Source organism: Vombatus ursinus, unplaced genomic scaffold, assembly GCF_900497805.2.
Source record: "Vombatus ursinus unplaced genomic scaffold, bare-nosed wombat genome assembly UNPS02010980.1, whole genome shotgun sequence".
Taxonomy (NCBI): domain Eukaryota; kingdom Metazoa; phylum Chordata; class Mammalia; order Diprotodontia; family Vombatidae; genus Vombatus; species Vombatus ursinus.
In genome coordinates, this window is record NW_020950758.1 from 4,091,246 (window position 1) to 4,119,160 (window position 27,915).

A 27,915-nucleotide genomic window follows, 5' to 3' on the forward strand; every position below is an offset into this window, starting at 1 on the left:
CCTAAGATTGGGAAGCATGGACGCTGAATTGCCTTAGTACAAACGTTCTATTTCTGACAGAAAAATCAACAAAAATGACGTGAATGTTCAGTAGGTGTTTACGTGAAGGGGGACTCAATCATGCAAATTTTATAACTAGTTCATGCAATGAGCACAAACCACGCAATATAAAATGACTCATGAAATTATGAACATGTCTTTAACACGGCATGGAAAAAATCAACCCAATTCCACCTAGTGAGAGTGCCCCAGTGACCAGCATGACACCAGACACCAGCCTGTCTGACCCACAGACACAGGCCAGTGGGGCGTGTCAAGTGTAGGCTGTCCCCTTAGCTCCAAACACAGTATGGGACTGACCCGTGGGGCTGACCAACTACTGCGGCCGGACCTTCCCCGTCATTCACAATGGGTCAGGGCCTGGGCCAAGCCATCACAGGGCGCGTTCACGTTACCTGTGGCCATCAGCTCCTGACAGTGCATGCTTGCGGCTTTGCAGTCCTGGAAATGAAGAGCCTGTTGGACCAAAAGCACCAAAACCTGTCCCTTCCTTTCTTCATGGTCCTCACCTGGAAGCAGAACGAAGCCAATTCTCAGGAACACAGTCTTTCAAAATAATGGGAAGCACCAAAACAGAGGGGAATTGATGATGTGTCTGAGCAGGGGCTGGAGGAAGGCAGCCTTCCCGTGAAACCCAGACACAGGCCCTGGCAGGGGCCCAGAGGATTCCACCCTGCCCCACAGCAGCGCTTTCAGCACCAAGGAAGCAGGGCCTAGTGTCCATCAGGAACAGAGAAGGAGGCGCAGGTCACAGGAGGCTAGGAGGGCTTAAGTTAAGGCCCTTCATAAGTCGGGGGCTGAAGACATATGTGTGGGATGGACAAACAAGCTAATAGAATGGAACAGGCCTTTGGAGGCTGGTGATCTCTTCCTGGAGACCCAGCCCACTGACAGCTGTGACAGAGGAGCTTGGCGGAGGCAAAGCGAATCCTGAAAGAGATTTTAAATAGCTATAAAATATATTTCATGTGATGACTCTTCTAAGTATAATCACAAGAACTCTGTAGAATATAACATAATGCAATTATCAAATTAAATTTTAAATGGTTTCTTCCAAGAGGCTAATTACAGAAAAATAGGCCCAGCAATACACAATGGATGATATGTCTTTTATAATAAATATGTTCTTGCCAATTAACATTCATTAATCGTGGGCAGCACAAATAAAGGCCCGCTACATCGGGTGAGTCTTCATTCTTTCTCCCCATTGTGGATTAATAAAACCATTTCTGTAGTGATATGTTCAGTAACGTAAAAAGCAAAGTCATTACAGCCTCATATGTAAAGGGGAATGCAATTAACATGTCTTTAGCAGCTTTTATCCAGTAAAAAAATACAAATTGTTCTTAAGTCACGATTTCTGGCTCATGAGACTACAGACAATTTAACTCTTGCACTTATCCCAACGTGCAGAGCATTTCACAGAATCCCCAGCTCTCCGACACGGTGGTCCTGCGTAGGAAGCTCCAGACAACCAGTGTGCTGGAACCCACCCCCGGGGCTCCCCACAGCCCAACCTTTGCCCACAGACTCCCAGTGAGACCCAAGACATGAGCTTCCCATGCTAGCTCCTGCTCCTTCTGGACAGCTCCTCACTGTAAGGAAGGTCCCTGTACAGGCCACCTCAAGCGGCCCTTCAAAGCCTTGTACTCAGCTACCGGGTCTTTGTTTCCCCGAACGAAATACACGTCAAGATGTCAAGGACCTTCACTACTGACCATGGCTTCTTCCAGTCTCATCTAACCTGTGTCACCTTAGCTGGAGGTAATGAGGCCTGAGCAAGAGGAGGTGAGCGGATTGGAGAGATGGCACATTCACACAGTACCTTCTGTTTGCAGAGAATTCTATGTTGTGAAGCTGTGTGTGTGTGTGTGTGTGTGTGTGTGTGTGTGTGTGTGTGAAAGAGAGAGAGAGAGAGAGAGACAGAGAGAGACAGAGAGAGACAGAGAGAGAGAGACCTCATTTAGATCCTCACAATGACTCTGTGAAAAAGGAAAGACAAGACCTGGCACCTGATCTGGTGGGTGGACTGGAAGGCTGCTGGGAAGGAGCTACAATGAGCTCCATGTGGGGGCCATCGTCACAGAGATGATAACTGAGCAGAGAAGATGGGAGGGGAGGGGAGAACAGGGGAGGAACTACCACACTTAGCAGTCAGGACAGGAAGCTGAGAAGGGGTGGTCATAAGTCACTCTCACCCTCCCTCATTGTCCTCTGAAAACACAGAAAATATCAACCCAGGAAAAACCCTGAGCCAGAAAAAAGACAGGGCACAGCAGGTCTTGTAGCCCAGGAAGCCTGGGGGATTAACGGGAAAGACTCCCCTCGCTCTGGGGAATGGGAAGCAGTACAGACAGGGCTGAAGCGTCCTAGAAAGCCAGCAGCAAGCCCCACCTCAGCATACCAGGGGGAGATCCTGAGACCCAGGAAGCTCCAGGGTGGAGCTTCAAGTTAATTAATTAATTATTGCTCCCAGGGCTCACGTGTCCTCTCAAACTCCCGGCCTCTGAAGACCCTTGAGCTCTGGCATCACTTCACTTCAGCCACATACAAGGAAGGTCCCTCACCTCTAATCCTTGTACCGCCATGATGGGGAGGAACCGCCAGGCAAGTGCCAACACCAGGACCCCTGAAAGCCTCAACACAGGCAGGGGAACCAGTAGACACCAGCTTGGAAAACTACCACGGGCAGCGGCGTTCTCCAGCAGCCAAATCACGCAGTACCTCAACACAGCTCTGGGAAGCACAACTCCAGAAGGCAAAGCTCCAGGCTGACAGACATCCACCAGCAGTGAAACATCCCTGTGCAAGGCCCAGGCCAGCAGGAGCCAGACATTCAAGTGCAAGGCCCCGGGGAGCAGCAGAAGCAGCTTGGGTAAGTGCCCCCTTCACTACAGTGGGAGAACTCAACTTCTTTCTTCCTTTTTTTTTTTTTAAGTCAGGAAATAGGCAAACACCACGATCAAAAAGCAGGAACGGAAAATGACCACAGATTCTTATTTTGAGGAAAGGGAAGATCGAGGCACAAATTCAGAAAAGGACAACTTTGTTAATATACTCATATCCGAAACTTCAAAAGGGAATATGAACTGGTCTCAAGCCCAAAAAGCCTTCTTGGAAGAGCTCAAGAAGGATTTTAAAAGTCAAATAAGAGAGGCAGAAGAAAAACTGGGGAAAGAAATGAGAGCTATGCAGGAGAGAGTCAATAGCTTGGAAAAGGAAGGACAAAAATTAACTATAGAAAACAAGTCCTTAAAAAGTAGAATTGGCCAAATGGAAAATGAGGCACAAAAACTCACTGAAGAGAAGAACTACTTAAAAAGTAAAATGGGCCAAATGGAGAAAGAGGGACAAAATCTAATAGAAGAAAACAATTTGTTAAAAATTAGAATGGGGCAAGTAGAAGCTAATGACTATGAGAGAACAAGAATCAGTCAAACAGAAACAAAAGAGTAAAAAAGCGAAAACATAAAATACCTCATTGGTAAAACAATTAACCTGGAAAATAGATCCAGGAGAGACAATTTAAAAATTACTGATCTACCGGAAGACCTGATGAAAAAAAAGAGAGCACCATCCCAGAAGCCGAGGGAGGAAAGCGGGCTGGGCCAGAGGATGACAGAGGGTGTCAGAAACTCCACAGAGAGCCGGGAGAACAAGGGCAGGGCAAGGATTCCTGGAGTCTGGGGGACCTGGGAGAAAGGGTTCTAGCTGAGCAGTGGGGTCTGGAGCTCAGCTAGGAGACGGAGGGAGAGAGGACATCAGCTTGACAGAAGGGCAGTCACGGAGACGACCCTGCTCGGTTTTGTGGCTGTTCGGGGGAGTCTGGAGGCAGCAGCAGATGAAGCCACGGACAAGGAGAGCGCAAAGGAGAGATGGAGGAGACGAAGAAAGGAGGATTGGTGTGGCAAGGAGAATGGAATCCAGGATGAGGAGGGGGAGCTGCATCGGTGTCCCATCCCGAGGTGTGAGATGAGGAAAAGGAGGGAGCTCACCTCCGACGGGCGGTGCTACTTTCTCAGCAAGGTCAGAGGGGAGGTGCTCTGCTAAGCAGAAGGAAGGCGTGAGGACGTCTGAGGACACAAAGGCTGGGAAGAGTCTCTAGAGTTAACCGGGGAGACTAGGGGCTGCCAGGCGGCAGGGAGGTCCTGCTGAGATCAGATAACAAAGCCTGTGGTGACCCTGCTGGACAGCGGCGGGTGACGTCCTCCAGAAGCCTGTGAGTAGGAACTGCAAAGAGGGAGGACGGGAGGGGCAGCAGCCTAGAGTGTGGCCACAAGGAGGGGAGAAATGACGGGGATTCAAGGGGAGCTGACCTGGGATGAGGCAGGGAGGGCACCAGGCAGGCAACCAGAGGAGAAGGAGGAATGGAAGGCCTCAAGCTCATGGGAAGAGCTGAGGCCCAGGCTGAGGAGGCGTGAGAGACTAAAGGATGAAGTTACGGTGGGAGTGTCAGGATCATGGCGGTACAAGGATTAGAGGTGAGGGACCTTCCTTGTATGTGGCTGAAGTGAAGTGATGTCAGAGCTCGTGGGTCTTCGGAGGCCGGGAGTTTGAGAGGACACCTGAGCCCTGAGAGCAATAATTAAATCAACAGCACCATCCTTGGAAAAGGGTGAGTCAATCCATTTCCTGACAGCTTTCCCCACCCCATCCCTTCATCCCGGAGACATCCCAGACCAGCCCACCCCTCCCTGCTCAGCACTCCCCGTCAAAAGGTAAAACCCTTGAGGGCAAGGACTGAGGACAATAGCTTCTCTGTATTTCTGGCCCCAGCCCTGGGTCCCACACTGCTGGTGAGTACAGGATAGACACTAGAAATAATGAATGAAAATGTATGGCTTCATTCATGCTCATATCCAAAGCTTTTTTAATCAAGCTGGCTGAGAATCAGAGAAAATTCGAGCATTAGGAATTACAGCTGCTCTTTTCCTGCCCAGAAGCTACATCTGAGAAGTGCCAGACCCACAGTGCCCGGGCCTCTAGTCCCTTGACTGGAAGCTCCTTGAGGGGAGAGACTTTCTTTCGGTTTCTATTTATATTCCTAGCCCTTCACACAGTGCCTGGCACACAGTAGGCTCTTAATAAATGCTTTATCTAATCTAATTCAGAGTGGCTATGAACTTGTCTTATTTAAATATTCATCGTGTATCTGTAGTTCAATATAACTGGTTTCCTGTGTAATTCTCGGCACTTTAGAAAGTGCGCTTAAAAACATTTTTCTGAGAAAGGATCCAGATGACTTCAGTAGCTGACTGCCACAGGGGTCCAAGACACACAAAAAGCTCTGAACTCTGGTCTGAAACATCTAGTCTGGGCCTCTCATTCTACCAACAAGCAAGTGGATGCCTCGTGACCTAAGTAACTCGCCCAAAGTCACAGCTCGGCAGTAATAGGGCTAGATTCCAAGACTGACGTTCTGTTCCAGGACTCATTAGTCAATAAACATTATTAAGTACTAAGTACCAGGTACTATACTAAGCAAGAAAGAAGGGAAGGAAGGAAGGAAGGAAAAAGAAATGAAGAAGGAAAGAAAGAAAGGAAGGAAGGAAGGAAGGAAAAGAAAGAAAGAAAGAAAGGAAGGAAGGAAGGAAGGAAGGAAGGAAGGAAGGAAGGAAGGAAAGAAAGAAAGAAAGAAAGAAAGAAAGAAAGAAAGAAAGAAAGAAAGAAAGAAAGAAAGAAAGAAAGAAAGAAAGAAAGAAAGAAAAAGACAGAAAGACAGACAGATAGACCCTGCCCTCAATGAGCTCATAATCTAACAGGACAAATACAAACACAAAAGGAAGCTGGAATGGCCCAGCTGGCTGGGGAGTGGAGAGAAGGCAGGCCTGGGTACCCTCCTTAAGCAAAGGTTCTGAGGGAGGGGCTCCAGAGGCAGGGAGCTCTCCCTAGATGGGAAGCCCAGGGCTGAAGAGAACTTGGAGGACAATGAGGTTCAGGGGGCGGTGCGGCCAGATGGGCAATGAGGCTTCACACCAGGAACGCCCCTGCTGCCTCCCACAGCTTCTGAAGGAGGTACTGACATTGGACATACTGTGTCCAACCTAACTGGCCCCATCATCCGAGGTTACGGCCATTGGCTATTTCCTAGGCCAGAAGTCACTTCAGTAAGCATTTATCACATACCTACTGTGTCTAAGGTAAGGACTGCAAATATTCTTGAGAGATTAACCTGCAGTATCCCTCTGGGAACATCATCTAACCCACCGTGGCCCCCAAATCCTCCCGGGAGACCATTGAGGATTGGGCTCAATCATCTGTTGGTTCTGATCAACCTGAAAATCCCATGAAACTCGTATAATTCAGCATCAGGCCCCACCTGCAGACCCAAGCCACTTTGGTGAGCCTGGATGATGGCACAATGGCCCTCAACCACTCTGCCTCCAGGATGACCACATTCTCCACACAAGCCTCCAACATGACTGTCCTGAAGCTTAGCTCAGACCCTGTCACATCCCTGCTCAGTACGCCCCCAGATGCCATCCTAAAGGTCACACACACACACACACACACACACACACACCAAGTTAAATGACCCTTGTAGGTGTTAACAGAGAATAACCCCCAGGACATCCACACTGAAGGGCCTTGAGAGGACGTCTACACCAGCCCTTAGCTTCCAAGGAGGTCAGGGTTAAACCATCCCAGGCAGATATTTGTCTACCCTACTCTCAAAAACCTCCCCAAAAAGCAACACCAAATTGTCCAGTCCTACACTTATTTTTATTACGAGATGAATTTACGCTCGTTTTTTTTGGTCGTAACAAGTCTTATGGAGCAAATGGAGTCAGCCTTTCTCAATTCTAACTGCGCATAATACCACCCTGGGGAGAAAACCTACTTCTAATGTAATTGCTTTGGAAAGGTCTTGCCAGGCCTTCACAGTCCACATGAGAGGATAGGCCTTCACTGCCAAGGCCCTGGATTCTTTTAAGAAGATCAATCGTGGGCACAATTGTTTCTGTTTCATTTTCACTTGATTTCAAAATAAAAAATATGTAAAAGTCAAATTCACATGACTTTCCCGAGATGGCAAGATTTTACAGAGATTATTGCATGAGCAACACTGTGGAAAACACAGGGGGAAATAGTAATTTTCAGAGTGTTTTCTTTTGTTTTTTTTTAAAGTCCTGATGAAGGAAAATGCTCACTTTCACCAGGACAAGGAAATGAAGAGAATAGCCCAGAGAATTCATTAGAGATACCTGACAACCTCTAATTTCTTCCCGCTGGTTGTACATGAGGATGACCCAGCTCTTTTAGATGCTAGAAGTGTGTGAACAAGTAAACATAAGGAGATATTTATTAGTTTGCCTGCCAGATCCCCAAGCAGGGGGACAGTGAAGGCCAGGCATCCAAGGGCAGGTGGGGAATCTCCACTCACCCCGAGGTCACACGTGGACTCACCCTGAGGTCACACGTGGAGGCTTTGAGCCTCCACTAACCCCCAGGTCACACGTGGACAGCTTTGAGACTCTACTCACCCCAAGGTCATACGTAGACAGCTTTGAGCCTCCATTCACCCCAAGGTCACACGTGGACAGTTTCGAGCCTCCATTCATCCCGAGGTCACACATGAACACTCCCTACTCTCAGGAAACAGAACTGTCATCCAGCACAGTCAGGACCCTAACCCTAACCCTAAATGTGATTCATTTCTAACCCTAACCCAATGTGAACAAAGGATGAAGGAGGGTAAGGGCAGAGTGAGGAACACCAGATGTCCAAATGGGCCAAGACCAGAGAAAGGCTTCAGAAGGGCCTGTCTGGGCTTTCTTGGTCAGCACTGGTAACAAGGAGGACAGGGCATCAGTGCCAAAGCCCTGGACTTTTTTTGAGAACATGAAGTTGGGTCCAATTATTTCTATCTCACTTTTCACTCGATCAAAATTCAAAGTAAAAAATATGCAGGACGTCTAATTCACGTGACTTTGCAGAGCAAAGCTGGTTGTCACCGGATAGGGGAAACAATGCAGGTCAGTTGGGCCAGGACGGCTGCTTTGTGGCCTGGGAGAAGAGGGATCTGAGACCATCAGAGGAGACCCTGATCTGATGCAAAGCATCTTGTGGTACAGCACAGAGGAAATAATGAATGGAGGCAAGGCCCTGGAGAAGGGGGACTTCAGCCGGGACCTGGAGGACGCCAGGGAGGGCAGCAGCAGAGCTGAGCAGGGAGAGCGCTCCAGGCACAGAGGGCAGACGGAGAGAGCCCAGAGCCAGGAGATGGAGGGTCTTGTTCGTGGAGCAGCCCCGGGGTTGGGTCACTGAATATGAGAGTTTGTGTTGGGCAGTGAGGTGTGAGAACACTGGAGAGGCAGGAGGGGGCTGGGGCAGGAAGGGCTCTGAAGGCCCAGCAGGGCATTCTGAGTCTCTTCCTGGAGGCCACAGGGAGACCCTGGAGTCTACTGAATGGGAAAGATGGGGTGACATGGTCAGGCCTGAGCTTCAGGAAAATCCCTCTGGTGGCTAGATGGAGGACGCACTGGAGGGGAGAGACTGAGGCAGGCAGAGCCCCAGCAGCTACTGCCTTGGTCCAGGCGTGAGGCGGTGGGGGCCTGGGCCAGGGTAGGGGCAGGGTCAGAAGAGAGAAGGGGGCATGTGGGAGAGACGGTGCAAAAATGAAAGCAGCACCCTTAGCACCTGACTGAATGGATGGGATGAGGGAGAGGGAGGAGGGAGGAGCGTGGGAGGAGTTGGGAGATGGTGGGGGAAAGGCTGAAAGACAAGGGCCCAGCAGGACTGTGCCATGACGGGAGGGCAGGTGGGGCTAGGAAAGACTCTCTGACCCCCGGCAGGCGAAGGAGACAGCAGAGGCTCATGGGAGCGAAGGCCCACGGGAAGGTAGGCCAGCTGGAGGAAAGACCCAAGGCCCACGGGAGGGGAGGCCCACGGGAAGGGAGGCCGGCTGGAGGGGAGGCCCACAGGAAGGGAAGCTGACTGTAGGGGAGGCCCAAGGCCTACGGGAGGGGAGGCTCACAGGAAGGGAGGACGGCTGGACAGGAGGCCCAAGGCCCACGGGAAGGGAGGCTGGCTGGAGGGGAGGCCCACAGGAAGGGAGGCCGACTGTAGGGGAGGCCCAAGGCCCATGGGAGGGGAGGACTATGGCCCACGGGAGGTCTCTGCTGGGCCAGATGGGACAGAATCCTCCCAGCTGGTCATTTCTGGGTCTCTGTCTCGCCAGTGCCCTGGGACCACAAGCATCTCGGGATCGTGGGAGCAGAGAGGGGGCCCAGCCAGGAGCAGAACTTGGAGCGCTCGTGCCCCACTACACAGAGACAAAAATGTCAAGCAAGTTCAGCCAATGAGCCCCAAAACAGCAAAATCTGAGAAAGGAAGAGGAGTCTAGGGGCCGAGCTGGGTCGCCTGGGAAGGATGGAGAGGGCCAGCATAACTTTCATCGGCTTTCCCGGCACCGAGGGTCCGGCTCTTCTCACACTGCCCGAAGCGCCGCTCGACCACCACCCACCTCCCCGGCCCTTTCCCCAGGAGGTCCCTGCTGGACGCATGGCAGGTGCTAGGCTTGGGCCACGAGGGAAGAACCAGAGCCAGCCTTCCTGTCCCTGGCTCTAGTCACAGCCGGCCCTCACAGCAGCAAGTCGCCACAGAGACGCTCCCCACCTGCCGCCATTTTGCCCACGAGTCTTGACTAGAGGCTGGGGCTCAGAGAGGGCCGCTCCTCCCACAGCTTCCCCACAAGGAGGCCCCCAGGCCAGTTGCCTCTTCACTGGCCACCCACTGCTCCCTGGGAGCCGGACGCCACCCTGCCCTGGGCCCAGGGACCTTCCTCCCTCCTTCTCTCACTTCCCAGCCGTTTTCTGTATGGTCTTCTCCCATTAGATGGTGACCTCCCTGAGGGCAGGGACTGTCCAGGTCAGCACTTGGCATAAAGGAGGTGCTTCAGCGATGTTTACTGACCAAACGACCGGCAGCAGCTGCCAGTCACCAAAGGCGTCCGGCCAGAGGCTCAAGGGCTGGCTCACCTAGAAGGCCATCCAGCCCAACTCCCTCGTGGACATTTGAAAAAACTGAGGCCCAGGGAAGTTCAGGGACCTGCCTAAGGTCACATAGGGCAAGGGAGGAAGGGAGGAAAGAGCAGGCTTCCTCCGAAGCCCCGTGGGGCTCTTTCGACCAAGCCACGGCTGCGGCATCGGGCCTGCCCTGAAGTACGCGCACTTGCCCCTCTCTGGGGTGGTAATCTCCCTGTGGGAAGGCCCTCTTACACATGGCAATGAAGGATGAGATCACACCGCCACCTTGCAGGGGCTGTAATCAAGCAGGACCCTAAAGTCAGTGTGTGAAGACTATGTGTCTGCATCTGTGTACACATGTGTACGTTCACGTGTGTCTGTGTGACCACATGTGTACTGTGCATGTGAGTCCAGTACTATGAATGAGTGTCTGTGTCTGTCTTATTGTGTATGTGCATTCATTCATGCATGTGTGTGCATGTGCGTGCATATGTGTATATGCATGTGGCGGGGAAGTCAGCAGAGGTCAGAGCTGGAAGGGGCCACAAAGAACCTCCCCCCATCATTTTCTGGGGAGCGACCTGGGGACCAGAGAAAGGGCATGACAGGATTACCCTTGAAGGGCAGGAGAGGTAAGACTGGCACCCAGGACTGCTGCCTCCTGGCCCAGTGGCCTGCCCAGTACCTGCACTGCCCCCAACCTTCAGAGTCCACTAGAACACTGACAGCATTCGGATCCCAGAATCCTCACTGGACAAAGCGTAACAACGGCCACCGCATGTTCTTTGCAGGAATCCGCATCAGCTGAGGGTACCAGGCCTGGTGCAGGGGGGCCTCTGTCCCAGGAGGGGTCTGTCAGGATGCCCTCTGCCCCCGCCCCCCAGACAGAGCCCTGCATCACAGCGTAACATCTGGCGGCTTACCTGCTACCTGCAGCAGGCTGGCCAGTCCCAGTAGTTTGGCGGACTGCTTGTAGCAGGTCGGGGCCTGGGCGATGCACTCCTCGATGATGCTGAGACGATCCGGGCACAGACGCACTGCGAGAGAAGGCAGAGGGAGAGGCTGCAGCAGCTGTAACGGGGGACAGGGTGCAGGACGGGGTGCCCTGCCACAGCCGAGAGCCCAGCACGGTCTGTGCCTGAAAACACCCCGAGACTGGCACCTCCGGGGGCAAGTGCCGTTACTGCCGCTCCTCTGACGGGGCAGCAGGGGCAGAACCAAGGATGCAGAAGAACAGGACCACGCCCGACCGTCACCACCTGCGTCACCTCTCTGGGCCTCAGCGGCCCACTCTGGAGCCACGACCTCACGAGCTAGGCTCCGAGGTCACATCCGGTGTGTGCCCCGAGGACGCAGGCTGTGGGCTTACCACTGCCCAAGATAAGGCAACCAAAGAGGTAATCAGCCACCGGCCAACTCCAGAAGAATCAGAGCAAACACTAATGCCCAGAGTGGAGTGAGTCCTCGCATCCCCCGGCCCCGCCTCGCCTCCGCCTGGGGAACTGCCACCTGTCCCTGCACGGCCCCTTCTGCAGAGCTTCGTCCACACTTTCTGAACAACCAGACCCTTCTCATCCCTAGATTAGTCAGGGTTAGCTCAGATGATTTTGTCTCCCTTCCACTGATGAGGGAGCATTTACATCATCAAGGAAAAAGACTCCCTTCCCCGCAAACAGAAGAAAACTGGGGGCAGCTAGGTGGTACAGTGGATGGAGCACCAGTCCTGGAGTCAGGAGGACCTGAGTTCAAATCTGGCCTCAGACCAGTCACTTGATACTTACTAGCTGTGTGACCCTGGACAAGTCACTTCACCCCAACTGCCTCACCAAAAAAAAAAAAAAAAGAAAGAAAGAAAGAAAGAAAACCACGGTCTGCCAAATGACAAACATGCCACGCCAAGGCCTGCCGTTCTCAGTGCAGCCGCAAGCCCTGGGAAGGCGTGAACAGCGTGAGGAGCCCCGCAGCAGAGGCGTCTCCGACGGCGACGGCGGGTATTGTGATGGGAGTCTCTGGATGAGCGAAGCATCACAGCGCCAGCGCGTCCTCACGACTGCTGCCGCCGCCAGCTCCCGGGAGAAGTTCTCGGAGTCACAACGGAACAGTTGGTGTAACTCCCAGACAATCACACTCTGCAGCTGCTGTGCAAACACTCATCGCCACTCAAAGCGCTACTGATCGACCACCCAAAAAGATCAGGGCTTCACTGAAAATTGCAAAAGTCATTAGCATTCGGGGGCTGCGCCGCGTTTGGGTTAGCAGAGCAATCTGTCTGAGTTAAATCTGGCTCTTTTTTAAAAAAATTAAAAAGGAAAGAACCAGAGTAAAAGAGTGTGTGGGTTTGGGCAAAACCAGCACAGCTGTGAGGCTTCTTTACTAAGCCGCTCCCATGTGGAGAACGTCCTGGGATGCTCAAACCCAAGGCCGAGCTTTGGGAGGAAGCAGCCGCCCCAGGGCCCTTCTGGTGTCATCGGGCAAAGGGGACGTGACAGTCTGGTGTTGGAGGCTCGGGAACTCAGCCTCCAAGCAGGAGCCTCCTCTGTGGGGATGCGAAAGCCGTGTGACAAGAGGTGGCCCTGACCAGCACTCCACAAGCCTCTGACGGCCCAAGCTGCCCAGAAAAGCCTCCTTCTCTGAACACTGAGCTTTGCCTCCAAGTGCAGTCTCTACTCTGCAGGGGAGGGCCCTGAGGCTCAGAGGTGAATCCTAACCTGCCCAGAGTCTGTGAGAAATGGGGCTGACCTGGGATTCAAACAAGAGAAACATGCATTTCTTTTTCTTTTTCTTTTTCTCTTAGAAACATGCATTTATTAAGTGCTTACCGTATACCAGGTTTAGCATTTTATAACCCTTGGGGCTTTTGTAAAGATCAGAAGAGATAACAGTAGGAGGTTCTGTTACTATGCCCATTATTCAGGGGAATGAACTGAGGTTCAGGGGGCTGAAGGGTCTGGCCCGGGGTCACAGAGCTGGTAACATCTGCAGCGTGCTCTGAACTCAGCCATTCTGACTCCAGACCCAGCACTCAGCCCGAGCTGCCAAAATCTCCTTGAGCTCAGGCCAGTGTCTTTCCCGTTCCAGACAGAACCACAAGACAGAGCCCAGAGGTCAGAGGCAGCTGGTGGGCACCACAGTGCACAGAGGAAGACCAGAGTTCAAATCCAGCCTCAGACACTTCCTGGCTGGATGACCCTGGGCAAGTCACTTCCCCTCTGTCTGCCTCAGTATCCTCATCTATGAAATAGGAATAACAGCACTGACCTCCCAGGGTTACTGTGGGAATCAGATAGGGAATACTTGTAACACAGACAGCAGCATGATGACGGTGACACACGCTACCCACATACTCTTAAAGAATGCGGCTGGGGACGACCACAGGCAAGGCCAGAGGGCTGGGGTCCATCTCCAGCTGGGTAACAGGTTGTCCAGGGGATGAAGGGTTAGACCCCAGCCCACATGCTAAGACCAGCCAGCAAAAGCCCAACCGAGGCAGGTTTCTGTTCCAAAAAAGAGCATGCTAATGAGCAGAGCCGGGCAGAAGGGGGAAGGGGCCGAGGAACCCCCCAGCGAGGGTGAGCAGCACGCAGGCCTTCCCAGGACATGGGCAGGGGCATGCGCACAGAGGCCACCCCATGGAGAGAGGGGATCCCCAGCTTTTAGCTGACGGTGTCAGAGCACCCAGGGGCCAGGCAGACATGCCCACAGGGGTCCCCGGGGCAGTCGCTATCAGACATCAAAATGCAGTGCCCCGACTTGCTAGAATGACAGAATCCTAAGCTGAGGAGGAAGCTTGGGCCACAGCACATGCAATCAAGGCCAACCCTCTCCTGTTACACACAGAAAACAATTCCCCAAAGGGGAATTTTCCAGATAACTGAAGCTCGGCTTTCTGAGATCTCTTTCTTGTTTAAATGAGCTTGGATTGCTCTAGTACCTCAAGGGCCCCATTTTGAGGCTTAGGTCTGCCTGATGGAAGCACTGTCTTGGACTCTTTCCACTCCTTGACCCCTCAGTTACAACAGGGGGGACCCTCCCTAAGGTCCCACAGCCAGGCTGGTTCAGGGTGGGACACCCACTGCATGCCTCCCACGTGTGCCAAGTAACTTCCAACACTCCTTCCCTCCTTTCCTGAGTCTTGCCTTCTCCGTACTCAAGCAGCCTTCTCACACCAGAAGCTGCCTCTGCCCCTGACCCCCTACCCCAATGGGTGAGCTCCTCCCAGCACCTCCAAGCCAGCCTCCCATGGCTTGGCTCTTGACTTCTCCAGGAAAATCCCGTGAGGGTAACTGCTCCCTCCCCTTCCCTGTTCTGTGCTCTCTCCCCCATCAGAGTGTAAGCTGCCAGGGGGCAGGGGCTGTCTTGGGTTTGGCTTGGACTTGTACAGGGCATAGCACTGCTGGGCACTGAGGACAGACTAAGTCAGAGCTCTGGCCACGTCACTGCACTGACAAAAATCCTTCAAATGGCGTCCAAGCTCCGTGGCCTGGGGTCCCAACTGTTCCAATGGGACACCCCGACAATGAAGCTCTCTCTCTCTCTCTCACAAAGCTTTCCTTGGTGTTTCTGATACTCAACCCCAGTGGATGACTCATGAATCCTCACAATCATTCCACCCCACCCCACCTGCTCAGCCAACCACAAAGGTCTCTACCTCGAATTCTCGGAGGCTGTGAATCCCTCCCATCCATCAAAGGCCGGCCCAAATGCCGCCATATTGGTGAAACTCCCCAGGCTCGCTGCCTTTCCCAGCACAAGCCTTCCAAATGGCCTCCTGGCTTCCAGTCTCTCCCCACTCATGGGTGGCCCCTCACAGCAGCCACAATGACTGTCCTGGAGCCCTGCTCTGGCCACATCAGCCCCTTCGCATTTACGCACTGGCCCCCTTTTGCCCTGAGGAGCACTGTGCCATCTGCTGTCTGGCACTGATGGCGCTCAGCGACCAAATGGTTAAAGAGTGGTCAGTCTGTAGGAGACCTGGGGGCTCCATTGGAATCCGCAGCACGAGGCGGCAGCCACCAAAGGGGCAGGGCTTTCAGGGAAAAGCAGCACAACTGTCTTACTGTATTCTGCCCTCGCTACCCGTGTTCCAGAGCGCCACGTTCAGTTCTGAGAAGTCCATCTTGGAAAGAACGCTGGTGAGCTGGAGATTTCCCAAAGGAGTGGGTCCCTGTCATGTGAGGGTCAGGAGAAGGAATTGAGGGGTTGGCCCGGACAAGAGAAGCCCTTGGGAGGGCACAAGGGCTGCTGACACGAAGGGGACTGTTCTGTTGGGTCCCACCAGGCAGAACGACGGGCAACGCGTGCAACTCACATTGGACTACTGAGGCTGAAGTCAGCAATGACATCGACCCAGTGGGCGCCGTCCCAGAGTGGAGCAGGCTGCTGCCAGGGATGGTGGGCACTCCCTCCCTAGAGTTGCCCAGTCAGGCGGCTCGGAGAAGGGTCATTCTGGTGGACCACGTCTGGTCAAAGAGGCCACCTCACAGCGAAATCACGTGGGAATCATCCTCCTTCTTCCCTTCTCATCCCGAGACAGAAAACAGGCAGCCAGGAGAATCCAGAACTGAGCACACATGCCGACGTTCTGGCTCGCTGCGCTCAGGGCAGTCGCCTCGGGGCGAGTTTTCACCTTCATCTCCACGGAGCACCTGCCTTCCCGCCCCTTCCCTTTCAGGTGGGTCTTCACTGGGCTCTGTCCCCAGGCAGGGGCCTCCCTCACGGATGCACAGATGCTTGGGATCTGATGCAATGACACGATTCTAGGCTTAGTGCTAACATGCTGCCTGGAGTCCAGCAGGAGGAGCCTCTTGTTTCACAGGCCGGACGGCCCCCCAGGGAGCCAGCGACAAGGTCAGGGTGCCGGCCCACATCGGGGGTCTGTCACAGGATGGGATGGAGTCACAAGGCCCAGACTCCCACCGGCCACAAGGAGGCTGGATGACCTTCCGTGGAGGAAACGAGCATTTGATTTTTTAAAAGCCTGACTGCCCAGCACCATGCTTCATCCCAACACGTCTGACAAACGAGGCCAACAGTACATGCGAGGCCAGACCTGGGATGGGGCCTGGGCCGGTGCTTTCAATGGTGCAGGGAATTCCCAAGTGAGGACGCTCCCTCCGCTGAAGCGGCTCAGCACCTGCCCTGTGGTGACACCCCCAGCAAACAATCTGGGACACCCTGGGCCACACAGCCAGCAGGTGGTAGCGGCAGGACTTGAACCCACGTCTTCCCAGCTTTAAGGCCAGCTCTATCCACAACACCCTGCTGCCTCTGACAGTACAAATATTTTTTTAATCAGCTTTTAAACCATTACAAATGGCATGGGGTTCAGTCACAAAAGAGAAGCCCCAGAGATACAACTGCCTGAATATTTCATTTCTTTCTTTTAATGGACCTCAATGCTAATGGAGAGCAGCTAGGTGGCACAGCGGATAAAGCACCAGGCCTGAAGTCAGAAAGACCTGAGTTCAAATCTGACCTCAGACACTTACTAGCTGGGTGACCCTGGGCAAGTCACTTACCCCTGTCTGCCTCAGTTTCCTCATCTGAAAAATGAGCTGAAGAAGGAAACGGCAAACCTCTCCAGTATCTCTGCCAAGAGAACTCCAAATGGGTCACAGAGAGTTGGGCATGACTTAAATCTGAAACAACAGTGCTAATGGACCAGAAGTAAATTAACCGGGGCCATCAGAATATTTCTCCTGAGAGGACAAAGAAGAGGAAATCTCACCTTGCAAAGGAAGGCTCTTCACCCCAAACTCCTCAAGGTACCCAAGGGCGCGAATGAGATCAAGCTCCTCCTGAACAGCCCGGGGACAATCCGTGATCAGCTGCAAGCAAGACCTATGAAACAAAGACCTCATCAGGAAGAAAGGGGAAGGGGACACAGAACCTCATAGTCATATGGGGCGAGACCACGGCACAGAAGCATTGTGAGCTTCCTGGCCCACAGCAGGTGCTTCATGAATGCTTGTTAACCAGCTTTCTCAGGCTCATTCCATCCTCCTGTGTACTGGGGTTAGCTACATCAAAGTTACTAATATTGCTTGCACCACTCAGAGGGCAGCATGGGTGGCAGATATTACTGACCCTGGCTAGACTGAAGCAGAGGCCAGGACCACAGCTTAGCTCTCCTGGCCCCTTGCCAAGGATGCATCTCAAACAGGCTTCACAGACCCCTCCCTAATTCAGACTTCTGAGGCACTGTGGTGTGGGACTGTCCTTCCACAGACAGATTTCACCTCTTCAAAGATGATTTCTGTGAGTTGTCATAGCCAAAAACCAACCGTGATCAGCATCTCCAAAATTAGTTAGGTTAGTCCTTAGACAAGGGGCATAAAGCCAAGCCTCTCGCTGGACTGGTCTGGAGATTCTGCTGGCTTCCCAGGCCCTCCCTTCAGCAGCTTGCGAACCCAAGCTCCCCCCTGCACCGGTATGAGGCTTCACAGAAGGACTCAGAGCAGCCCAGTAGACACAAGGGCCTTGACTGAGCACTTGGCACGTGTCCAGTCCTGTGCCAAGTGCTGGCTGAACAGATACCCGGGGCAGGCTTTTCAGGATCTGTGTTCAGTGAATAAGTGAGCCATCTGATGAGGGGAAACCCATTTGGAACATCCTGGCCAACGCACAGGGTCAGGTCGGGCGGGAGGAAGGGCAAATGCCTCCCCTTGCTGCCCCTGGGTGAGTGGGAGGGAGCCCGCAGAAGGAGGAGACAACAATGTCACAAGGGCAGCAGGGCATCGCCCGTCCCCAGCTTCCGAAGGTGACTGTGTGCCAGAAGCCTGCCCCGACCCCCGTCCTGCGTGACTGTGCTGTCTTTGATGACCCTGTCTTCTCTTAAATGTGTCACTTATTTATTTTAGCATTCTTTTCTTTTTCGATTTTGAATTCCAAATTCTCTCCCTCCCTCGCTCTCACCCCTCCACCACCAACGGAGAAGGCAAGAAACATGAAGTCAACTGTAGACGTGAAATCACACAAAACATTGACGTGCTACCCAAAAAGGCAACAAAACGAAGAGGTGAGAAAAGGCTGCTTCAGTCCGCACTCGGAGGTCAGCGGTTCTCTCTCCGGCCTGCAGGGCATTTTTCCTCACGGGTCCTTTGGAACTGTCCTGGATCACTGCCTTGGTCAGAGCAGCCAAGGTTTGCACAGCCAACATCATTACAACACTGCTGTTACTGTGCACACTGATCTCCCAGTTATGCTCACTTCCCTTTTCTTTTCTGAAACCACCTCCCTTGCCATTTTTTATAGCACGATAGTACACCCTCACAATCACACGCAACAACTTGTTCAGTCATTCCTCAATTGATAAGTATCCCTATCCCCTTGATTTCCCATTCTTTGACACCATAAAAAGAGCTGCTATTCAGCTCTTTTTGTGTCAGCTAACAATTGGAAATTGAATCGACGCTCATCAATTGGGGAATAGCTAAGCAGCATGTGGTACGTGATTGTAATGAAATATTACGGAGCTATAAGAAATGACAAGCAGGCAGATTTCAGAAAAACCTGGAAAGACATGAAAATTGCCTGAACTTTGACTATTTATCAATCGGGAAGTGGTACTTATTTTTATAAATTTTACTCTGTTCTCTATATATTTGAGAATTTAGGTCTAATCTTAGCTTCTTTGCCTTCCAGAATATCATATTCCAAGCCCACTTGTCCTTTAATGTGGAAGATGCTAAATCTTGTGGGATCCTGACTGTGGTTCCATATTTGAATTATTTCTTTCTGGACACTTGAAGTGTTTTCTCTTTGATCTGGGAGTTCTGGAATGTGGTTATCATATTCCTGGGAGTTTTCATTTTGAAATCTCTTTCAGGAGGTGATTGGTAGATTTTTTTCAATTTCTATTTTATCCTCTGGATCTAATCTATCAGGGCAGTTTTTCCTTATAATTTCTTGAAACATGATATCTAGGCTCATTTTTGATCATGGCTTTCAGCTAGACAAACAATTCTTAAATTACCTATCCTCAATCTATTTTCCAGGTCACTTTTTTTTTCCAATCAGCTATGTCACATTTTCTTCTATTTTTTTTTTTCATTCTTTTGACTTTGTTTTGTTATTTCTTAATGTCTCGTGGAATCATTAGCTTCCACTTGCCAATTCTAATATTTAAGGAACCATTTTCTTCAATGAGCCTTTGTACATCTTTTTCCATTTGGCCAATTTTACTTTCTACAGAATTCTCTTCTTCAGTGAATTTCTGTGCCTCTTTTACCATTAGGCCAGTTCTGTTTTTTTAAGGTGTTATTTCCTTCAATATTTTTTGTGCCTCTTTTACCGAGCTATTAATTTTCTTTTTGTAATTTTCTTGCATCACTCATTTTGTTCCCCAACTTTTCCCTTACCATTCTGATCTCTGTTGTTAACTCTCCCTGGAATTCTTGTTGGGCTTGGGTTCAGTCAGCATTTCTTTTTGAAGCTTTGCCTGTAGCTATTGCCACACTGTTATCTTCTTCTGAATTTGTGTCTCGGGTCTTCCCCGCCACCACAGTGGTTTTTCATGGTCAGGTTCTGTGCTGCTGTTGTTTGTTCCTTTTTCCAGCCTATTTCTTAGTTTTGAACTCTATGTTAACGTTGGGCTCTGCTCACCTGGGGGTGGGAAGGCACTCTCCCAAGCATCAGGCTTTTTTGTGCTGCTGATTCAGAGCTAGTTTTTGGTGCTTCCAAGTGTCGTGATCCTGGGGGAGGTGTCATCCCCGCTCTCTCGGTCTGTGACATGGTCTTTACCCAGGAAGGGCCCCGGCTCTCCTGCAGGCACAAGAGCTAGGGCCCCTCTCTGCCTTGGAACTGCAACCAGTTCCTGCTTCCTTGTGACTGATGACAGGTACTCTTCTACACCCTGGAACTGTGGCCCAGAACTGCATGTGGGCAATAGAGTTGCCAATCCACACCGGCTGTCCCCAGCGCTAGCAAAAAGTCCCCTGTCATCTCATCCTGACCAGCTGTCTGACCCCCTTCCCTCTCCAGACTGAGAGCTCCCAAAGCTGCTGCTGCTGCTGCTGCTGCAGCCACTCACGTTGCTGTTGCTGCCACAGCAGGTGTGTGCTCCAGACGGGCCTCCGCCTCAGTCTCAGGCCTCTCTTACAGACCTGCTAAGTTCTCTTAGGCCAGAAAATGTTTCACCCGGACTTTTCACTGGCTCTGCCGCTCCAGAGTTTGATTTGAGGTGTTATTTTAAGGTTGTTTGGAGGGGAATGTTCAGAATTCAGCTGGGTTACTGCCTTTAGTCCACCATTCTCACTCTGACCTTGCCTTTATTTTGCATCCATTTAGTATGCGTGGGGTGACTGACTGATGGACTGACTGAGAATGAGTCTGCTGCACTGCCAGCTCCTTGAGAGCACAGGCTTTCTCCTTCTTTGTGCCGTCCTCCTAGAGCTGGGCACACAGAGGGCCCTCAACACGAAAGGCCTGCCTGTTGCAGCAGAGACAATCGTGGGGCTGGCTGGACCACCCTCAGAGACCTGAAGACCTCCTGGTGTGAGAAAGCCAAAGCCTTTCAAGGCAGCTGGTCTAGGATTTGAGATTTGGACACTTCTGTCTCACTCTCAGTCTCCTCACCCTGCCCCTCATTCCAAAAATGTCACCTACCCATTCCTCTCCTGTGCGTGGAGGCCCCGGCCTCGGCGGGGACAGAATATGGCTAACCCTGCCAAACAAGGAAGGGCAGCGAGTTTATGGCTGAGGCCACTGACAGGCCATGGGGCTCAGGCCCAGGATGCTGCCCCTTGGAGCCTCTGTTTCCCCATCTGTAAAATAAAGAGGCTGTTCCCACTGACTGCAGCCACCTCACCCAACCCACTCATTTTACAGGTGAGAAGACTGAGGCCCAAGCAAGTGAACTGACCCACCCACGGTGATCCAAGCAGCAAACGGCAGGGCCCACGGCTGGACCCGAGCCTGGGACCCCAAACTGACTATTCCTTCTCCTGCAGCTTCTCAAGCCCCTCTGAGCTCCCACATTCTATGGGATCCTGGGCTCTTCTGACAAACTTCCAGGTGCCTACAAAGGCTCCCCGGAAACAGAGGAAAAGGACAGATAACCAGTGGGGCAGCACAAAGGAAAACCAGATGGAGAGTGCCGAAGTCAAGGAAGAAAAGTTCAGGAAGGCAAATCAAGCAGATGCCAGCAGGGTCGGGAATGGTAACACAAGGAGGAAACCCCAATGCGGAGCTGTGATCTTCCAGGATGGGGGGAGGGTTCTGGAGGTGGGCTGGCATTCACCAAAGTCCCCCCCACCCTGCCCTAAGGGGCCGGGGGCTTTCACTGGGAGACAGTGAAGAGCATGAAACTGCTGCTGAGCCCTCAGAACCTTTCCTTCTAAAAGGATGCTCTGCCTCCGGTGCAGGCCCGGGGCTGGGGAGCAGCACGGACAGGGGTGGAAGGAGGGAGGGGGCAGGGGGAGGCTCGACCAGAACCCCCGAGTGCCTCCTGCCAAAATAATGAGAGCAAACCGAAACCTGGGTCTCAAAGGTGATTGCACCGGGTGTTTTCTTCATATGAAGGAAAAAACAGGATCCCTTAAGGGAGCTAGGAAAATACATTAAGTACTTTAAACAATTTTGTCAAGTTTAATAACACAGTTGGAGAAAAGATGATTATCTCCCAGAGAAGGGATCAATCCAAGAAAATAAAGTTTCTTTAAAACCTTGCTGGGAAAAAGCAAAGGGCGTCGTTTCCTGCTGACTCTGGCTGATGAGGAGCTGCTTGGCCCACAGAAATTAATAAAGCTTTCCAATAAAGACAGGCAAATGAGCCGTTATGAGCCAATCTCCAGCACACAACACAGGTAATCCCTACTTATGGGTAAATAATAATAAACTAGAACGTGTGACATGTTTATCTGGAAAGGGCGAGGCTCTCCAACTGGGGGAGGGAGGCCCTCAAGAGACTGGCCCCCCCATCCCCAACCTCTTCGTTTTCTAGATGATACCCTTCTTATGGCTCTGCAAAGTCATACGACTTTGAAAGTCTTCAGATAAACGAATGGCCTAGAAACCTACAAAGGAGCTTTAAAGGGACCCAGTTAACTGTCACCTTGTCTTTCCACATCTTTCCATGTTGCTGTGCTTCACACTTAAGAAAAGGTCTGTTTAATTACTATCATTCCCACTCTACAGACAGGAAATCTGAGGGCCAGAGACAGACAGTGACACAGCTGGCTGGCTGGTGGGTGAGATGCAAGTGAAGCCCAGATCTGCCGGGTTGCTGAGGGGAGCCACCATCCAGGAAGGGAGGGACCCAAACTCAGCCGGGTGCCGCCATCCTGGGCCCTTCATACTACTGAAGGAAACAAGAATCAGCCTCTCCCTCCAGCTGACCAATCACCAAGCACGGGTGAAGCCCTTCCACTGAGCCAGGCACATGCCTGGGGCTGGAGCTCTGGGGGAGCCACGAGGACGTGGAAGGACGTCCTTCCACCGCGGCCGGCACGGAGCAGTGCTGGCTGACTGCCTGAAATGGCCCCGGAGGCCTTTTCGCTGGCTTTGTCCAGAGACCTTGAGGGACCCGGCAATCAGCTACAACTTCGAGGAGAGGCCTTAGGGTGATCGCAGGTTACTGATTTAAACTCCAAGCAGTTTCCACATTTTCATTTTAACCCTAGAGCATAGAGAAAATCTTCTGGAGAAAGGCAGGCCAACACTGGACCGTGACTGTATCAAGTAAGCCATGGTGGAAACTTCCCCTGGCGAGACCTGCGACCGCACCCCTTTGAGACAAAAGAGTCAGAGAAGCCAATGGCCAGGCCTGGACGGAGCCCTGCATGGTGAGTCACACGGGTGCGCTCTGGCTGCTGACTCCCAGCGGGGCCTTCGCCAAGCCCTGGAGCTTCCACATGTCCAAGCCCAGGGCTCCATGAGGGCGGGCGGGCCTGCAGGAAGCAGCTCCTCCCGAGACCACAGCAGGGTCAGCATCAGCCAAGCGGCCCCCACGCTCACAAGATCAAGAAAACCAGGTCCAGTGCTTAATAAATGCTTGACTGATTGAGTGACTGGTGCCAGAGAGCCAAGGTCCTGACTTCCTGACCCAAAGGTCCTCCATGGCCCGGGCACTGTGGAGGTGAGGCCCTGCAGCCTCTTTGGATGACCTGGCCCAGCCCCTGAAAGGTCCCTTCTCCTCTGATCTCCCACCCCACCCTCCCTGCCCCAGCCCAGGGGATCCCCTTATAAGCCGCCCCTCCCCAGACTGGTGAACTCTGAGCATGAGTTTTCTTAGATACAAAACGAGCCCCAGTGCTAATACTCCACACTCTCGATTCAGAGAAGAACCTAGGAGCTTAGGGCCAGAGGACCCAATGTGCCCCCGGGCCCTACCTGGGGCTGCAGGGACGCTTTGAGCTCCGGAGCCCAACAGCTGCTTCCGCCGGCATGGGAAATACCCAGGAAATGGGATTCCCAAACGTCACCTGTCATCCAGTCTACAAGCAGCCCACGGAAAGACCCCAGCATCACAGTACTACCGGTTAACTGTTAAGGGTGTGGGGTGGAGCCGAGGTCTCCCCACAACCCAGGACCAGAAGCGGCCAGAGAGGAACCCACTTCCTAACACAGCATCACAAACACCCATCAGACCCTCCAAACAAAGCGGGGGCCGAGCCTGTACCTCGCCAAGTCCATGCAGCCGTCGGCGAGGTTGGTGGAGGAGTTGAAGTACTCTCGGCTGGCAGCCAGCACCAAGGCCACGCTCTTCTCGTAGCTGACCCTGAAGGGAGCCTTCCCTTTGTGGGGCCCGCTCCCCGGGGGGCCACTCACACCAGCACTGCACTGCATCATCTGGCCTGCCAGGTGGAGCGTGTCCAGGCGACCGGAGCACAGGAGGCTTTCTGTGAAGATCTGGACAAACGAGGGATCCGAGTTAGGCGGAAGAACGGCAAAACCAAGGTGCCAACCCAGAGGACGACTGCCTGCAAGCTGGCCTGGCCTCGCCCCGGGGCCCAGAGGAACTGCGCCCCGCCTCACGAGCACGAGCCCCAAACATTGAGGTTCCTCCCCGGCAGGAAGCTGCAACACCAAAGGGCTGACTTTCACCGGGTTATCTGTGAAGAGGACCCCTCTCCCCAGCCTGCCTGACCTGCAGCCGGTCGTCACCTCCCACACCGAGCTCTGCCTGCCCGACCTGCAGCCGGTCGTCACCTCCCACACCGAGCTCTGCCTGCCTGACCTGCAGCCGGTCGTCACCTCCCACACCGAGGTCTGCCTGCCTGACCTGCTACCAAAGAAAACAAGTCACTGATGAATGAGGATTTCTCACAAAAATGATTGCTCTGCCAGATGTCTAATAGGGCCAATTAACACGAAATTAATATGCAGCAATTAGATAGCCTAGAGCTGAGACAGCTTGCATTTAGACTTTCCAAAACCAAGATGGAGATCTGTTCTGGGACTGCAGGGAGCGAGGCAGAGAGGTTCTCATGATGGTCATGAGCCCCCTTCTTCCCACACAGCCCCCTGCCAGTGGAGAATCCTTCCTATTAGCTCCCCTCCTGGGCCTCAGGACTAAATGACCGGCCTCCCCAGAGAGGCAGCAGCCAGGCCCTCCGTTCCACAGGGGTCCCTGGCCAGGGTCTCCCGAGATAGCAGAATGAGAACCCCACACTGGAGAGCTTTTCAGTCTCCCAAGAACAGCATGACATCATATCAGGACAGGAACCCCAGATCTGGAGCGGCTATCTAGTCTAGCTCTTTTAATTTACAAATAAGGAAACTGAGGTCCAGGAGGGTTAAACAACTTGCCCTAGGTCACAAAGATAGTAGGTTTTAGAAGCAGGATTTGAACCCAGAACCAGTGTGCTTTCCCTGCGCCACACTCTCTTGTAACTCTACAAAAACAGCCAGACCCTGCTAAACCCTGCTTAAAAACATAATCTCATAGCATCTGAAAATGGCCCCCTAACACAGTCATAAATGCCTTCTGTCTGAATTCACACCTCTCCCTCCTCCCTCAAAAAATTAACCTATGAGGTCCTGAAGGAAAACTGCAGAAGAATCACTTAAAATGTACTGCTTGGGGGCGAGGAGGAGGGAAGAAACGACATTTCCAGTCCTAATTGCATCTCCTGTAGACCATTTTAATAGCTTTTTCAAAATTCTTTTAATATGCTTTCAAATGCCTTCCCAGGAGATGAAGATTGGCGGCCATAAGCAATTAAGGCTATGAGCTGCAATAAAAAGTGTTTAAGATAATATTAAACTTTTAAGGATGTCAAGTTTCTGAGACGGAAGACTCCATGAAGAAACTTCTTCAAGGCCCACACACTTGGTGTAGAATATTAAAGAAAATATGCAAATACACAAACATTGGCATCATTCTACTCCAACATAATAACAGCATTTCAGAAACACTAATGACGGCCTTGTCCTAGACATGAAATGCATGCAGATCCTTTTCTCCTGAAATTGGATTTCAAGTCTCACTCTAAGTGCAAACAGAAAACTCTAGAGGCGGCCATCTAGGGCCCGCAGGGATGCCTGGAAATGGAACTCGGCGCTCAGTCAAGCGCTGAACGAGCCTCGCACTGAAAGGGGAGGGCGGCCATTCCTAGCTATACGTGTGCGTCTGGCTCAATGTCTCCCGGATTAAGACGTGACTGCGGCTTTTCTGGGCTCTCATTCCATCAACAGCCTCTGCCTTGTGATGGCAGAATGAGCATGGCCACCTGGGTCCAGGCGCCCAACCCGGGTCTGGCTGGTGTCCACCCCACGGGAACACCCAACTGGAAGACTTTCTAGCTGGGATCATCTATCACAGAAATGGCTTCTGCTGTTTACAAAATGCCAGAAGGTCCATTCTCTACAGGAAGCATGAGGGCTCGGGTGCTGACCTAAATGCCTTCTAAATGACTAAGAGACGCCCCAGTTTAATGACCAGTGAACCCTATACCCACTTCACAGTAACAAACAGTAATGGGGGATGGCTCCAATACAAGGGAAGAACATAGTGACCTCGTAACAAGCTTCTGGTTCCAAGCACGTGTAGACCGTCCGCTGCATAGCCAACATATCCTGCAGCAGCATCTTCCAGTGAGACTCACTGACCGGGGGCTGTCTACAAGAAAAGAAATATGATTCCTCTACACGTGACCCTCGATCACGGCAGACGGGGCAAACATCAGGCCGTGGATAAGAGGCTACTGAGTGAATGCATGAATGAAGGAATGCTAACAGAGGATTTACTTTTTAAAAGACACTCGGGATTTAAAGTTCCAGGTGAGAAACTGGTAGGGGTGGTCTGGAACGCTGGCCAGCATCCCCTCTCCCCCTCCAGATGCCACCATATGTGGTTCTCCTTTCAAGGATCCAGAACGTAACAAATAGAAGAGGAGAGGGGCTGTCGATGAGCACCTTCTGGGTGCTGGTGAAATGCCACACAACGTGCTAGAAGATTTCCAAAATGGTACTGGAGATGGCTGCTCTCCACCTGCCACAGCACCTGTTGCTCACCCTGGCCTCCCCCAGCACTCCGCCCCTGGGCTACATCTCCACCCTGGGCTGTCCCTCCTCCCACAACATCCTCTGGGTACGCACCCGCCTCTGCCCCTTCCCCGCCAAGCCCCTGTGCCAGGGACCCGGCGTCTCTTCCCCTCCCCATCCATCCACAGGTCAGCTCCCTGTGCTGGGCTCTTTCCTCCGCTAGAACGGAAGCTCCTTGAGGGCAGGGACCATTTTTCTTTCTGCTTTATTCCCAGCGCTTTGCACAGTGCCCTATACATAGCAAACACTTCACAGATGTGAGCTGATGTTCAGGCCAGGGCTAGATTCTATGGCCAGAGAGGTTTCTCCCGAATTTGGAATCCTCTGATTCATTATCATGGAAATCTCAGGAGGTCTGATTGTTCGAGCAATTTAATCTTTCTTTATAATAATAATAATAATAATATGAATAGCTAGCATTACATAGCACCTGTTATGTGCAAGGCACCATGCTAAGCACTTTACACATATTGACTTATTTGCTCTTCACAATAACCCTGGAAGGTAGGCAATATTATTATGCCCACTTAACAGCCAAGGAAACTGAGTTACTACCCCACTCTGCTTTCAAGTGCTACCTGTACTCCATATTTCTCAGCTGCCCTCCACACACACAAACAAACACACACACACACACACACACACACACACACACGCTCAATGCTTCATCTCCAGTCACCAGGCCTTTGCCCTGGCTGTCACTCAGGCCCAAAGGCAGTCCCTCAACAATCCGGTCTCCAGGAACCACCTGAGTCCCTGAGGACTTGAGGGCCCCCTTCTTAACAGAGCCTTCGTGGTGCCAGCTCAGCAGTGTTTGCTATCTACTCTGTCTCCCACCAGAACAGATGCTCCCTTCTCTCTCTAGTCTTCGTCACAGATCACCTCCCGTCTACCCTGAAATGCTGGTGACTCGTCTGTCCCCAGGAAACGACCAGGAAGGCTTTTACTGCTGTGCCTTCGTCATGCTCAGTGTGGAGAGGTGCGCTTCATCAGGGCTCACTCACTGACCCACAAGCACACAGGAAGCGCTTCATAAATGCCCATTCATTGGGTGGTTCAATAAAGGTTTCCTTTACCAACTTTCCCAGTTCACTAACAATCTTTCTATAACTTCCTTCACTTCCGGCTCTTACCTGCTAAATAAACTCCAGAAATGGGCATTTAAATGAAGTCCCTCCCTTCATGTGCATGAGCATTTCCATGAATGTTTCCTAGGAATCCTCTAGGGACTGACAGAGCCACCCATCACCCTCGTGAAGACACATCAAGAACCCGCTGTGGGAGCAGAACGTAGCCTCTGCCAGACAGGCCTCAGGACGCGGGGGACGTGGCTGAGCCTTCGCTCCCGGGGAATGCTCCCCATGGGGGCTCCCTCCGCCACCTCTCCTGTCCTTCCCTGATG

General features: G+C 52.2%; 1 protein-coding gene across 2 annotated transcripts in view; it reads right to left on the minus strand.

Moving 5' to 3' along the window:
- Nucleotides 1-27,915, minus strand: part of NBAS (neuroblastoma amplified sequence) — a 267,157-nt gene that overhangs the window by 145,715 nt on the left and 93,527 nt on the right. For both annotated transcript variants that reach the window (XM_027855628.1, XM_027855629.1), the window contains 5 exons: nt 25,986-26,088; nt 23,647-23,876; nt 16,756-16,868; nt 10,952-11,065; nt 456-569 (listed from right to left, as the gene is read on the minus strand). In XM_027855628.1, the coding sequence (XP_027711429.1) occupies nt 456-569; nt 10,952-11,065; nt 16,756-16,868; nt 23,647-23,876; nt 25,986-26,088 (674 nt within the window). The remainder of the gene's footprint in view (nt 1-455; nt 570-10,951; nt 11,066-16,755; nt 16,869-23,646; nt 23,877-25,985; nt 26,089-27,915) is intronic.